Source organism: Seriola dumerili, unplaced genomic scaffold, assembly GCF_002260705.1.
Source record: "Seriola dumerili isolate Sdu_G_001 unplaced genomic scaffold, Sdu_1.0 BDQW01000398.1, whole genome shotgun sequence".
NCBI classification, from domain to species: domain Eukaryota; kingdom Metazoa; phylum Chordata; class Actinopteri; order Carangiformes; family Carangidae; genus Seriola; species Seriola dumerili.
This window is the reverse complement of record NW_019174653.1, coordinates 429,132-444,131: the sequence shown is the minus strand read 5'-3', so window position 1 is coordinate 444,131 and position 15,000 is coordinate 429,132. Positions and strand designations below refer to the sequence as shown.

General features: G+C 41.3%; 1 protein-coding gene across 2 annotated transcripts in view; it reads left to right on the top strand.

Annotated features, from left to right (window-relative positions):
- Positions 1–15,000, top strand: part of LOC111233494 (transcription factor COE3-like) — a 175,579-nt gene that overhangs the window by 13,375 nt on the left and 147,204 nt on the right. For both annotated transcript variants that reach the window (XM_022761315.1, XM_022761316.1), the window contains exons 2-5: positions 4,073–4,229; positions 5,896–5,959; positions 7,929–7,984; positions 14,053–14,126. In XM_022761315.1, the coding sequence (XP_022617036.1) occupies positions 4,073–4,229; positions 5,896–5,959; positions 7,929–7,984; positions 14,053–14,126 (351 nt within the window). The remainder of the gene's footprint in view (positions 1–4,072; positions 4,230–5,895; positions 5,960–7,928; positions 7,985–14,052; positions 14,127–15,000) is intronic.

The following is a 15,000-nucleotide window of genomic DNA, read 5'->3' as shown; positions in this document are numbered from 1 at the left end:
ACTCTGGGCATGTTGGAGCGAGCCGTGTGCCATCGATACTGTTTTTATTACACCTTGTGCCAAGTGCTAACAGCCGGATGTGAGTGGATGCAGTCGCAATTAGCATAATTGAAATAATAATAATGCTAACGAGCTTTCTGAGTGGAGGCAGAGCAGAGAGGAGAGGATGAGCGGCAGCGTCACCGTGGCGATCGGCTGCAGAGCGTTGTGTGTAATTGGGATAATGGGCTGGTTTAGTGGTGGAAGTGATGCTTTGATGGCGTTCAGGATGAAACAGGTGCCAAACGCTGGCAAACCTGAGGACATCGTCCTTGTCTCCACATGATCAGACTAGAGATCGTTATCGTTAAGATTTTAACGGTACTACCACTTTAATCGACACCATGTATCGATCCGACTCTTTAACGGTTCTCTTATCGGTACTTCTTGTCATTTTGTAAGAAGAGAATTAACATGTTTATTTTCTCGTGCGCTTGATAAACATTAAGAGAGAGAGAGTTAGGAGGATTAGATTAGGAACAGTGAAAATGCTTCATTCATAGACACATGTCTGAATCAGAAACAGAGTTGTTGAGTTAAAATGTGCGGGAAAACGTTTATTTCACAATAATACACAGGAAATCAATTTTCTTAATTTCTTAAAGCAGAACTGATAATGTCGGAGCTTATCAGTACTCCGGTCTACAGACAGCCCCGTTCAGTACCGGGTTTCTGTACCATCCCTAGAAGAGGCTGTCTCTGTGTCTGTCTGTGTCTCTGTCTAACAGGTTAACCTGCGTTTAAAAAGCCTGTTTACACCTGTTGGTGGAGGAAGTGTCAGTCAGAACCGTAGTAACGTTTTGTTGCTAGGCAACATCTAGTGGTCGTAGTAATGATGACAGGACCAAAGGGAGTGTTGGTGACGTAGTATAAAGAGAGACAGAGTCGACATGGGAGGTGGTGGTGGATGGATGAATGTGACATGGGAGAGCGGTGCGTTCGATTCCCATGTGAAACCAGCTGTTTATGTTGTAACCATGACGACAGAGATCATCTGATGTTGAGGAAGAACCCTGACCACCATCTTCTCCTAAACCCAACCAAGCCATGACTGTTATTATAGTAACCACGGCGACGTTCTGTACGCTGCTCTCGGTGTAGTTGCGTGATTATTATGGTAACCATGACAACTGAGGTCCGGCAGGCATGCCGCCTATAGGGGGCGCTGTCTCAGGAGACACTGCTGTGGGTCGAATCAGAGGGTTGAAAAAAACGAGTTGCGTATTTTTAACATGTTAGAGCTGCAGCTGAGAGTTATTCTAATTATTGATAATGTGCTGACTATTGTCTTGATTAGTTGATTGATTGTTTGATCTGTGATCTGTACAGTCCAGGAATCCAAACATCATATTAACAAAAACATAAAATCCAGGAAACAGGTTGAAAAAAGAGGAAAATCCATCAAGTAGTTTCAGATAAATTTTCTTCTGATCGACTAAATGAATAATTTATACCGTATAATATAAAACAGTGCAGTGTTGTCAGTGTTGTAGTTGCTGGTTGTCTGGAGCTGCAGGTGAAGGATCCTCCACCTGTGATGTCGTTGGACAGGTGTATGAAAATAGCAGCACGTATAAAAACAGATGCTTCTGGATGTTTTTTTCTCACAGGTGGAAATATCATTGAGTGAGTTTTGAAGTGCTGCGTTTTGTTGTTGTTGTGTTAACACACTCAGCTGCTGTCATTCTAACCTGACCCACACACCTGAGCTGCCTCCCCCTCCTCCTCCTCCCCCTCAGACTCTCGACTCCAGCGTCCACTCGGCCAAACGCTGCGAGTCGGAAGAATTAGCTTTCAACAAAGCGGCCTACAAATGAGGCATTAAGCATTGGTAATGGTGGTGCAGAAAGGTCACGGCTGTATTAATCTGCCGTCTGGGGAAAACACCCCAGAGCCGGGAAACACGGAGGCCGAGAGAGAGCGGGCGAGTTTCCAAAAACAAACCCTGAGCATGAATAAATATTTGTCTGCGCCCCAGCGATCATATTGATCATAAAGCGTTTTAGGAAACAAAACGAGCAGGGAAATGAGATTGATGTAAAAATATTCGGCTGTTGTTTTGAGTGTTTCCCCCCCGGACTCTTGGAGCTTCTCCGGGCTGAGAGCAGAGGTCGCTTCCTGCAGGAGCATCGATTTTATTTCAGGATCAACATGGATTTTTATCCACTGTTACTAAAACCAGCAGCCGACTGAGTCTCACTGATGATTCTCCGTTCGCACTCAGTTAAAGGCTGTTCATATTTCTCATGTTCAGTAAATATCATCACATCAACAGTGGGCTGACCTCTGACTGACGATAATCAACAATAATCAATCCATTTTCTACCTTTTTTAAATTGAATTGGTACAAAAATCCATTGAATTAATTGGAACAGATGGCTCTTTGGTTGTTGGTGAGGAGTTCTGTTCATGGCCCTTCCGACTTTTTGAAGTTCACTTGTATTAATTGTATTATTTCCCCATTAATTTAATTAATTTAATTTTAATTTTTTTACACAGAGAGAAAGAAAATATATTGAAATTTATTTAGTTATTGCTTTGATATAATTTACATGTATTTAGATACATTTTTTGTTATTGTATTGTCAGACACTTTCATTTATTATATATTTTTTAGGTGAAAAGTTTTAGTCTTCAGGAGATTTAATTTTTTCTATAGTGTCAAAAAGTCATTTCAAATTTACAACAGAATAAAGTTGTATTGTCTGCATAGGAAATATTTTTTCATTGATAATTTATGTCCAAATTAAACGATGAACATGAAGCCCTGAGGACCAGAATCACTTTACTTCCTGTTTCCTGTTTAACGTGACTCAGTTTGATGCTGCTGGTCGTTTCTTTGCCTGTTGAACATTTTTACTATAAAAATGTGGTTAGTTTGTCAGTTCAGATGTTTAAAGGAAAAAGTCTGAAATTAGTTTCAACCCTTTACAAGCTGTTCAGGTCAAATTTGACCCGTTCTGACATTTGACAGCAGTAAAAATACGATATAAATAAATAAATGTCTTTTAGCCTGAAAGTTGATGACTTTTCTTAATTAACCCAAAATACACAAAAATGTTTAAAATATTATAAAATGTTGTACTTTTGTACAGGAGCTGTGAATGTCTGAGCCGTATCTATTGAAGTGGATTGTAGATCCACAGATATTAGATCTGTGCGTCAGATGAAGGAACATGGAGGTTTTAGGGGATCTTGAAACTGTGAAACTGTACATGCTCTGTCTGTGTGTATTTGTTATGGGACAGTGGTGACAGAGTTCAAGGGGGACCTCGACACTGTCACCACAACTGTCTGTGTTCCCGCCACATCTGCCCAGGTTCCCCCAGAGACAGGCACCTGCTGGTCTCTGAAGGGTCATGGGGGATCTGGAAACAGTGACAGAGTCAAACAGCATAGGAGTGATCATATATGGTGCACATAAGGAACAGAGGTCACACAGAGGTCAGAGGGCGCCTCGACAGGAGATTATAAAGGAACCTGAGCTGCCACTTCACTGACTGAGGTTCTGGCAGCAGACAGACTGGATCTGATCTGGATCTGGTTGTATAATAAATCCCAACAGTTACAGAATGTTCTTGTCATTTTCACTTTCAATGAAATATATTTCAATCATTATGGCTGTTATGTTTTCATGTCTTAGGTTAAACAGGACATGATATTGTGTGATAGTAGATGTTTTTCTCCAAAATCCAGTGATGAAAAGCTAAAGAATACTCTCTCCCTGCTCCGACACATTAATGAAGGATTAATCCTCCATGTGTGAATGTCAGAGACGCTGTTTATACTTTCTACATAGATCTGTAGTTCAAGATTCACTATAGACACTTATCATGAGGGAGCTCTTACTGTGAAGGCAGAAATATGAACAATATGTATTAAGGGGTTAAAAGATGAACAAATAGAATAAACCACCTTCCTGATCAGGTTTCATTATGTGATTGGTTATCGGCTTTGACCGTCAGTGTCCCGCCCGCTGAGCGTCCATGTTGAACCCCAGGTGACATTAACACTTCCTGTCTGTGTGTTTCAGTGGAGTGGGTTTAGCCCGAGCTCACTTTGAGAAGCAGCCTCCATCCAACCTGAGGAAGTCCAACTTCTTTCACTTCGTGCTGGCGCTGTACGACCGCCAGGGTCAGCCGGTGGAGATCGAGAGGACGTCCTACGTCGACTTTGTGGAGAAAGACAAGGTGACGATTTCTTCTTCTTCAGATTCAGATCCAGATCCAGATCCAGATCCTGATCCTGATCCTGATCCTGATTGTGATTCAGATTCAGATTCAGATTCAGATCCAGATCCAGATCCAGATCAGATGATAATCTGTCGCTCAGAGCTGAGAGGAGGACAGAGTTAAGAGACAGACCGACACACTGTTGTTTCTGTAATGTGGATTTTTATTATGAGAGAAAGAATCTTCAGCTTGTAAAAACTTTTACCTCCAATAATATTAACAATTTTAATAATATCAATAATAATAATAATAATAATAATAATAATAATAATAATAATAATAACATAAATAATATTAATGATCATAATAAAACATCCAGGAAGGTTTGAGGGAGTTTGTTCTGTGATCAGCTGCCAGCTGGCACCGAGCCCCCCCCACCCTCTACTCCACCCACTCACTCACCTCACCTCTGCTTTGACCTCTAGTCTCTCGCCCCAGTAACCCCCCAACACGCACGCACGCACGCACGCACGCACGCACGCACGCACACACTGGGAGTGAGCCAACACTTCAAGGCTCAGTTGGCACCAAACGACCGACAGAGAGAGAGAGAGAGGTTGGTAAGAATTAAATGAAGAGGGGAGTAAAGGTCGAGAGAGAAAAGAAATGAGTGATGATGATGGAGAGAGAGAGAGAGCGAGCACAGGAAACAGTATAAAGGGCAGATTCAGATCTTTTGCTTTTCGGTGGCTGTGGTCGCTCCTCCTATCGCCACGGTTACTGCTCACTGAGAGAGACGAGGGACGTCCTAACGTTTACCTGAAGGTGATTGCACGTCAGTGGGCGGGGCAGTTGACAGTTGAGTGACAGGAAGAAGAGAATCTGAACTAAACACACTTCATTAAAAGTGTTTTTAAAGTGGTTTTTCAGTGACATAGAGACAGAGTGGACAGATAGGAGAGAGGGACGGACATAGGTGTAGTAGTAAATAACAACAGCAACAACAACTATAATAATAATTATAATGATAATTATGATAATAATCAGAACCACGTTACAAACTGAACTGAAAAAAGATTTTTTTTACAAAATGACTGAATTTTTTTTAATATATTTTAAAAATATATATTTGAATATCAAAAGGTACTGAATCAAAATTAAGTGAGTTAATAGTTAATATGTCACAAATATAATAATAATGATAATAATATTTTTTTTTCTCTGACTGAGAGAATTTCAAAATAAAGAATTAGAGAGAAAGGTGAAAAAAATCCTGTTCATGTCAAAACTAATTTACTAGGAATTATTATTATTATTATTATTATTACTAAAATTCGTCTTATCTCTTATTTAGTATTGCACTTTTACAACATTTAACTTGTCTTCTCATAATTTTTTCAAATTTTTTTTTCAAAATTGAAATTAAAGATAATTTTTCCTTTTTATTATTTTATTAATTTTCAATGAAAACACGCATGAGAAAAGCTGGAAAAGAAAAAGAGATGATGACAAAGTTGTTTGAGTTGAATATAATATAATAATAATAAATACAGACTTTTAATGTGTAAACCAGCGACGTGATGAGTTGAGGTTCTTCATACAGATGTTCTCTGTGCAGCTGGATAAATGTTTTATTCCTCCTCCATCACATGTTGAGTAAAGTGTGACTGTGTCTGTGTGACAGGAGTACAACGGAGAGAAGACCAACAACGGGATCCACTACAGGCTACAGCTGCTCTACAGCAACGGTGAGACTTCCTGTCATTTCTACAGGATACCAACAGGACTGTGACCTTCCACAATAAAGCTCCTGAGAATCTGACATCGATGTCAGATGATCATTTTACAGAGAACATGATGTTGGCCTGTTTTTATCAATATAACACTTTTTTAAAGGATGATGTTCAGACACTTGGTTCAGGACCTGGAGGGTCCTGGTCTAAGTTCAGTCCTCGGAGATTTAACCTCTGAGGTCGATGGATGTTTCTGATAATATCACTGTGATAACACACAGTACAAATACTCACTGATTGGCTCTACAGTTTTACAGCTGTTGTCTTCGCCTCTTCGTTTTGCCCTTGACAGCCTGTTTTTGAGTTTTCATGTGGACGACGGTTGTCAACAAATATTCTAAATTTGATTATGTAATAGAATTATAAAAAGAATCCAGACATTCAATCATGAAGAAAACAGCAGCTCCTAATGGACAGGAGTCACATAACGTCACTGTAACTGATTGATTCTGGATTTTGTTGAGCCGGCGTCAGAACCTCGACATAAAGTTGGATAGAAGCCATGTAGCTACAGTTAGCCTAGCCTAGCATTCCTGCACAAACAACCTGAGGACACATCTGGAAAATGTGCTCCCAGATGAGAACTGTGGAAAAAACTGAGCAGAGCTGCAGCTAACAGTCATTTCTGTTATTGATTAATCTGCTAATTATTATTATTATTATTATTATTATTATTAATTGGTCTGTGGGGAAACTCCAGAGCTTTAGAAGTTGTATATTTACATCTGCTAATTTAATAAACACATTAGGACTGACAGAATGAAGCTAAAGCTGAATGTGGTGGTTGTGCAGTTCAGGTGGAGCTCAGGTGAGCAGTATTGATTGATGAGGTAACGATGGTTGGAAGTTTAGAGTGTAGAAAAGAGATTCATATTAAAGGTCTGACTGGACTCAGTTTAAATATTGAGGCTGGAGAGAGAGAGTGAGAGAGAGAGACACATCTGGAATATCTGACAACCAGACCTGAACTCTGGTTTGTCCATTGGGGTGGGTGGGGGGGCTGATTCAAAACACACAGCTCGGCTTAGTGCTGGCACCAGTCCAGAGCTGCAGGAGGAGGATGGCTGTAATGCTCCCAGACCCCCCCAGAACCCCCAGATAAAGTGGGACATAAAAGAGCGTTTTCTTCCAGAGGGGGATAAATCTCTCTAATATGGGTCGGCGTCGTCGGATTAGCATCGTACGGAGGTAATTGACCTCATCTGCAACCGGGACGGATAGCCGCCATTTAGTCTGCAGGCCGCTCAGCGCTCGCCGCAGAGCGAGGAGTGAATCATGTCAATTAGAAAGCAGAGGAAGCTGCGAGGAAACGGCCCGAAAAACAAGAAGGAAACCCCCCCCCCCATACAATTAGAGCTACTCCACCACTAACAGGTGTTCCCTGCAATTTCCTCCACCCCACGTCGTGCTCGTGTCACATTTCTGCTTGGATGCAGAGCTAATAAAAGACAAGCAATCCTGATTGATATTTAATTTGTCGGGGAACGAGGATTCCTTGTTATCCTTGAGGAAAAAGGCGGTGGGGGGGCGAAGGAGCGCGCGGCAGTTAAAGGCGGCCTGGCCTATAAATAATAAACAGCTCTGGAACCGCGCTAATGTTTGTTTTTGCTGAGGGGGGTTAGCGTCGCCGGGACGACACGACAAGAGCTACAGAAACATAAATATACTACAGGGACATAAATAATAACAGAATTCATTTACAACACATTATTAGGAATCAGTTCTTTTGTCTTTTCGGGGGGTGGGGGGGGGGTGTCCTTCCCTTTTTGCATACTGAGCTCAAATTAGCATAACAGGCTAATGCATGTATGTATGTTCAGGCAGGTCTGCTCACACTCACTGATAATTATAACAGTAATTCTGTGTGTGTGTATGTGTCTGTGTTTCAGTCATGTGATGATGTTTGTGTGTTTGTGTGTTTCAGGCATCAGGACAGAACAGGATCTCTATGTTCGGCTGATAGACTCCATGACCAAACAGGTGAGAGGACACACACACACACACACACACACACACACACACACACACAAAGGAAACACAAGGAAAAAATCACCAGAGACCAGGTTCCAGAGCCTTTCCTATATTATCAGAACCTGGTCTGAACCCTCTAGACCCTGTTCCTCTAGAACCTGATCCTCCTGAGATTAAACTTTTCCCAGAATAAAGTTTTCCTGACACAGATCATTTCCAGCTCTCAAACCCTCCTCCACTCCAGAACCCTCAGACCTTTTTCTTTGGATCTAGATTTTGTGGTTTGTGTTTCTGGAGAACCTTTTAACCTTCATCTGACACACTCCTCTCACACATCCGCTTATAAAACATAATGAAACAAATGTCTAGATTCTAACCCTTAAAAACTCTTAACTCTTCTTCTCCTCCTCCTCCTCCTCTTCTCGTCTCACTTTCCTGAACCTGAGCAGCCCTGATGTGTTTTCCTGTCCAGCTGTGGAGCTCAGTCTTTAGCCGACTGCAGATCCTCCCGTTCCTCCCACCTTTCCGGCTCTCACTCACTCAGAACCCCCGTGTGGGATTTGAACCTGTGAACCGGTTCTCTGCCAAGACAAACTCCCAAATATTTCCTGATTCCAGTCGATCCTTCGCTTCGGCCCCACGTTCCTCACACCTGGGGCTTTATCTCAGAAATCTTATTCTGGCAGCGAATAGCTGAAACTTCACAGTGAGTTTCTCTCTACATCAGAAAGTCTTGGATAAAAAACACCAGTGACAGAAAGAAGGAAAATAAAACAGATTACAGTTAATGATCTTTTAAATTCAAGACTGATCTCTGGTGTTTCAGCACTAATGTTAAAGCTCCTCCAGTGTAAAGGTCTGTGTCCATGTGTAGTGTGATTATAGATCAGCTCTAGCTTCTATATTAATACTGTGAAAGTATCAAAGCCTCAGTCCACAGAGAAATGCACACAGCCTGTATTCAGAAACTGAGCCTTAAAACCAGCCGTCAGGACTTCTGGAACTTTGTGATGTCACAACAAAGCAGTCACCAAGCCCCGCCCACCTGGACCCACCATCCAAACCTTGACGAGCAGGGTTTGGAGCTCTGAGTGTTTTTACCTGAAATCTGCTTTATTTTTATTGGATCAGTCAGAAAACAGTCAGCCAATCAGAAGAGAGGCTCAGAGCCTCCTCTCTTCTGATTGGCTCACAGACCTGTTGTTACTAGAGCTGCAGAGAGAAGCCTGAGAGAGGAGATGTAAAACTACACTGAGATGGTTTTATATCTTCTGATGGATCAACACTGTGTAAAATATGGAGCTTTAATCTGCAGCAGTGAGGAAACAAAACCAGTTTATTGAGTTCACAAATTAGAAATTTAAGGTAAAAATACCCAAACTGATTTTATCCTAAAACTTCTGTTTTATTCTTTATTATTATTTCCTTGTTATTTTATTTAAAGTTCAGTATCACAGGTTCAAAAAGAATCAGTTTAATCGTTGACTCTCTTCACTGTCACTGAAACATGTTTATCTCAAAGCAGATGTTTAAATATTACGGTTATTTTTCTTCACATTAGACTGAAGTGATGTCATCATTTGTTGTTTATTTAAAGAGAAAAAAACAAACATAGATTAAAAAACAAAAACCTGCTGAAGTTTAAAAGTCAGAATCAGAGACTGGATCCATGATCAGTGATCTGTGAACAGCAGACGGATCAGGTCCATCGATCCTGGGAACAAATGAATGTATTAATTGGGCTAACTGAACAGTTGACTGATCAGGATAATCAATACATGTGATGGATTATGGATGTGTTTGGATACTTGTTAAACAGGATGGAGGTGGAGCAGAGAAACACATCTGTTCAAGTTCAGTTCATTCTGAGGTGGAAGAGTCAGAATAACCTCCTCTGACCTCGTCTCCTCGACCTCATGAGGTCAAAGACGTGAAGGAGAAACAATCTGAATCAAACTCACTAAACTGTTTTTTTAATTAACTTTATTTAAAACATCTGGACGACAATCAAACAGGATGAAATGTTGAAATAAGAAAACATGAAAGAAAAAGACAAACAGAGAAAGTTGAGTCATTAAAATAATAAATGGAAATAATGAACTGAGAATAAATGATATTCAGACAGAAGTTTATAGTTTCCTGATGTTTCTATATAATTGTTAAATAGATCAAATTCATGTTTATGTCTTTCCACAATGGGAGGATTCAGTGCAACATTAATGTATAGACTATAGTGTTTAGTTGTGATGATGATGATGATGATGATGATGTAACTATAGATTCATCAGCTCGTTCTTCATGGCGACTCCTGACTGATGAAAGAGAATGAATCTGTATTTATGGATCTGAGCTTCAGTCCATCAGACAGAAACAGCTGCTCTGATGTTTCTACATTTATGTGGCTCTGCTGTGGTTTTAAATGTTGCTGCAGCAAGGCATTGTGGGACGGCATGTCTCCTTTCCTTTGGTAAAGGAAGCTCCAGTGTTTCCTAAAGGAGATGAGAGAGGAAGCAGTGAAGCTCCTTTCCTCACTCTGATCATGAAGCTGCTCAGAGACTGAAGATCTTTTCTCTCAGTCTGAAGCTTCAGGAGTAAAAACTGTCAGTGAGTGTGAGAACTGATGTAAACAACACGATGTAACGAGGTCACTGTGTCAGCAGAGTGACTTCTTCATTAGGAAATATCTTACATTTTGACATGATCCATATTGAATTATAAAACTTGTCTGATGTTGCAGCTCCACAGACAGACTTTCACATATCGATGATGCTAAGCTAATGACAGGAAGAAGCTAATTCTAATGAAAAGAAAACATTATTTAAGGTGAGAAGGTTTTATTTAACAACAGTGAATTATATTAATCATTAAGATCATTATCAGTAAAATTTATTTTCTGCTGCTGAACCTGAGTTTAATCTTAAATTAATATTATCATTATTTTCATGATCAATTAATCTGCAAACAATAATAAATAACCATCACAAGATGATGTCATCAAATGTCGAGAAGTTTCATTCACAGAAGACGAGGAAGCGGGAACATCTGTTTGAACAATCGATCACTTTTCATAATAGTTGCCAATGAATTTTCCTTTGATCAACTAATTGATTAATTGACAAACTGTTTCAGCTGTAATTCTCTACACAAAATATATCTATATATAAAATGTGATATAATGCGACTGACTGTGACACAGGTTTTAAACAGGTGTTGACTGTGAGATGGATCCATGTTAATATTGAACGCAGCCTGAACCAGTGAAACTGTCCTCAGATCAACTCACTCACTGACCCTGAAACTCAAACCTGCTTCACCTTCATCCTCCACCTCCTACTTATTAATAACCCCCCCAGTCATGTCCCCCCCTCCCTCAGTCGTATCACCCCCTCCCTCCGCTGGTTCGGCATGTCACCGATCGATGTACCAAGCGGCTCCCCGACAAAGCGTCAGCCGTGGAAACCGATCAATAGGCCCTAATGTGGCACAGCGACGGCACACTGGAGACAATAATCCTGACACCTCCTCCTCCATGACCCCCCCCCACACACACACACACACACACACACACACACCCATCAACCTTCACCTCCCACTACATGACACCTGATTGGTCGACAGTCAGACCTGACAGACAGGTTGACTGGAGGCCCCGCGGATCGATGAGACCCTGTTGAGGGCCCGTTAGGGGCCCCGCTCTGTGGGCCTGTGAGGAGGAGGAGGAGGAGGAGGAGGAGGAGGAGGACTCACACAGATCAGACTGATCAACTTTAACACAGTTTGATCAGAGAGACGGTGACGACTCAGTGAGACACCTGAGAGGAAAACAGAGAAATTTAGAGAAAAAGCATCTTGACAGTTTCATCTACATCTGATCTTTCAACACATTAAAAAATTAAATAAAACACAAACACATAACAGTCTAACAAACTGAGTCTTGATATATTGATAAGTTTAAATTCACTGAAGGAAGAGAAAAATATTTCTTTTCTACATCTCTAATACTGACACATGACTCTGTGTTTGTTCTCTCTTCTTCTGAGGACCCTCCTCACCGTCACTAAGTCCTGACGACTAAACAACATCCTCTCACAACCTTTGAAGACGAGAAGACGAGATGAACGTCCTCACTTTTTAAAAACCCGCTCTCTGTCCAGGACGCCTGCTCTCTTAAACGTCCTCTCTGAGAAATAGGGATGGCACAGAAACCCGATATTAAACGGAGTATTGATAATGTTAACGTTAGTTGAGTACGTATGAGAAAATAAAACACTGTTAATTCTGTTCTTAATTTGTTTGTTTTGGGTTTTTTTTCTCTTACAAAATAACAAAAAGTACCGATAAAGAACCGGATCGATAAGTGGTGTCGATAAAAGTAGTGGAACCGTTACAAACCTAACGACACCCATTCTCACTGTGAGAACAACAAATCCTCTCCTTCAAAAACTCTCCTCTCTTTTCTTTTCTTAAATTTCCACTGTCCTCTAAAAGACTCTTCACTTTCCAAAAAATCATTTTCCAAATATGTTTCCTTGGGTTTCGAAAAATTCCCCAAATATCTCGTCAGAGCCGGTCCTCACAAAGATACAGAGACACACACACTCACAGCAGATTGTGAACATTAACCCACAAGTAAGCGTGAAAGTGGACACACACACACACACACACACACACACACACACACACAAACACATTGTTGCATCAGGAATGATGATGTATAAATATTGACCATCAAATCTACACATGGGGGGAGGGGTGGTGTGTGTGTGTGTGTGTGTGTGTGTGTGTGTGTGTGTAGTTGTGTGTCCCTGATGCAATCCACATCCCTCCTGGTCAAACTGGAGCGTTTTAATCCAGAGGAACAGAGCCAGGATCAGGATCAATAATGCAGAAGTGGTCGTTATCCTAAAAGTATTGTCCCCCAGGTGTGTGTGTGTGTGTATGTGTGTGTGTGTGTGTGTCTGTCTGTGTGTGTGTGTGTCTGTGTGCGCAGGGCGGAGGTCTGTTTTGACTATAAAGGTGGATGAGGTAGTGGTAGGTCATCGCAGGAAAAGAGGGGGGAGGACGCACACGCACATGCTCTTACTGGAGTTCATTTACAACCACCAGGGTATTACAAAAACCACACACACACACACACACACCTCCCTCCTCTCAGCGGTCATCCGTCATCCGGACGCTGACATGACAGCTCGGTGGGGGTGAGGAGAGGAGGGGGGAAGGTTGGGAGGGAGAAGAGGGGGGGGCTTCATCCTGGGGCGCGGCCCGCCATCTGGCAGGGAATTCTGGGAAGGCCTGAGGAGGCTGAGACCACCAAGAGGGGAGGTGGTGGGAGGTGGTGGTGGGGTGTCAGAGCAGTGCAGGAAGTCGTTGGAGGCCGTGTTTGACAAAATAAAAGCAGCACTTGTAGACATCAGTGAATCAGCTGCCTCGTTAGCTCAGGTTCATCAATCAACCTGGTTAACAGCAACACAACTGGGTCGACTGGTTCCCAGTTACAGCTGACTGGTGGAAACTGTTTTAATGAGCCATAAACTGCAACCTGATTCACACACGACAGAGAAACCAGTTCACTGTAAACTGGTTTTTCTGAAGGTTGAGCTGGTTTACATTACTGGTTTATTTGTGTATCAAACTGGTTTATAGATGCAGTAAACTGGTTTATAGATGCAGTAAACTGGTTTATTTGTGTATCTAACTGGTTTATAGATGCAGTAAACTGGTTTATTTGTGTATCAAACTGGTTTATAGATGCAGTAAACTGGTTTATAGATGCAGTAAACTGGTTTATTTGTGTATCAAACTGGTTTATAGATGCAGTAAACTGGTTTATAGATGCAGTGAACTGGTTTATTTGTGTATCAAACTGGTTTATAGATGCAGTAAACTGGTTTATAGATGCAGTGAACTGGTTTATTTGTGTATCAAACTGGTTTATAGATGCAGTAAACTGGTTTATAGATGCAGTAAACTGAGCTGTGAAAACATGAAGCTGCTGTGAGTCAGTGAACTCATCATCCTCTCACTTGTTTTGTGAGTCAGTGAACTCATCATCCTCTCACCTGTCTCTGTCTCTCCAGCCGATCCTGTACGAAGGTCAGGACAAGAACCCGGAGATGTGCCGTGTCCTCCTCACCCACGAGATCATGTGCAGGTAAATCACACACCTCAATACACCTGACAACAGAGACATCACAGCACCTGAGCAGGGAGGTGGTGCCTTGCTCAGCAGCTCTGTGGCAGGACAAGTGACTGTGACAGACATGAACCTGCAACCAGTTCATCTTTATCTTTATTGATTGACAGGGTTTAAACAGCTGTGTGTGTGTGTGTGTGTGTGTGTAAAATTTTATATATTTTATATTATTTTATATTTTATTTCTTTTTCATTTACAACAGAAAACTGTAGTAACTCCATAGCAACTCCTTAGCAACCAGATATAAACCCTCTTTAATCACCTGACCTCTGTCCAGCTTCCTTCAGTGAACCACAAACAACTACCTGATAACACTGGTCTGGAGTTGATACCAGATCAATTATATTGATTATCAAACAGTTTCCAACATGGATGAGAAATCAATTTGTCGAATAATTCGATCCATCTTCCTCATAGCAACCACCTAGCGACGCCTCAGGAAGTAAATTCTGTCCTAGTTGACAAAGCGTTCTCACCTCGAGGTCCCTTTAGGAGATTTCAGTCACATCACACAGGCTTCATCAGCAGATGGAGTCGTCATGGAGACGTAGATGTTGTTATGGATTTCTCTGTTGGAGGAAATGTCCTTGTTCCCGGTGTACATCTGTTTCCTGTTTATTTATTGTCGTTTAACTGTCGTCTACTTTAAGAATAATAATAATAATTAAGACCTAAGCTTCTGCTCATTAATACAATTTTACAATTATTTAATATCTAATTATTTCTGATGTTACAGAGACAGGAGATTTTTGTTTCTTTGAGAATGATTTTAGTTTTCGATGAGACACGATCAGAGCTGAGCATCACAATCCAAGTTACCATGACAACACT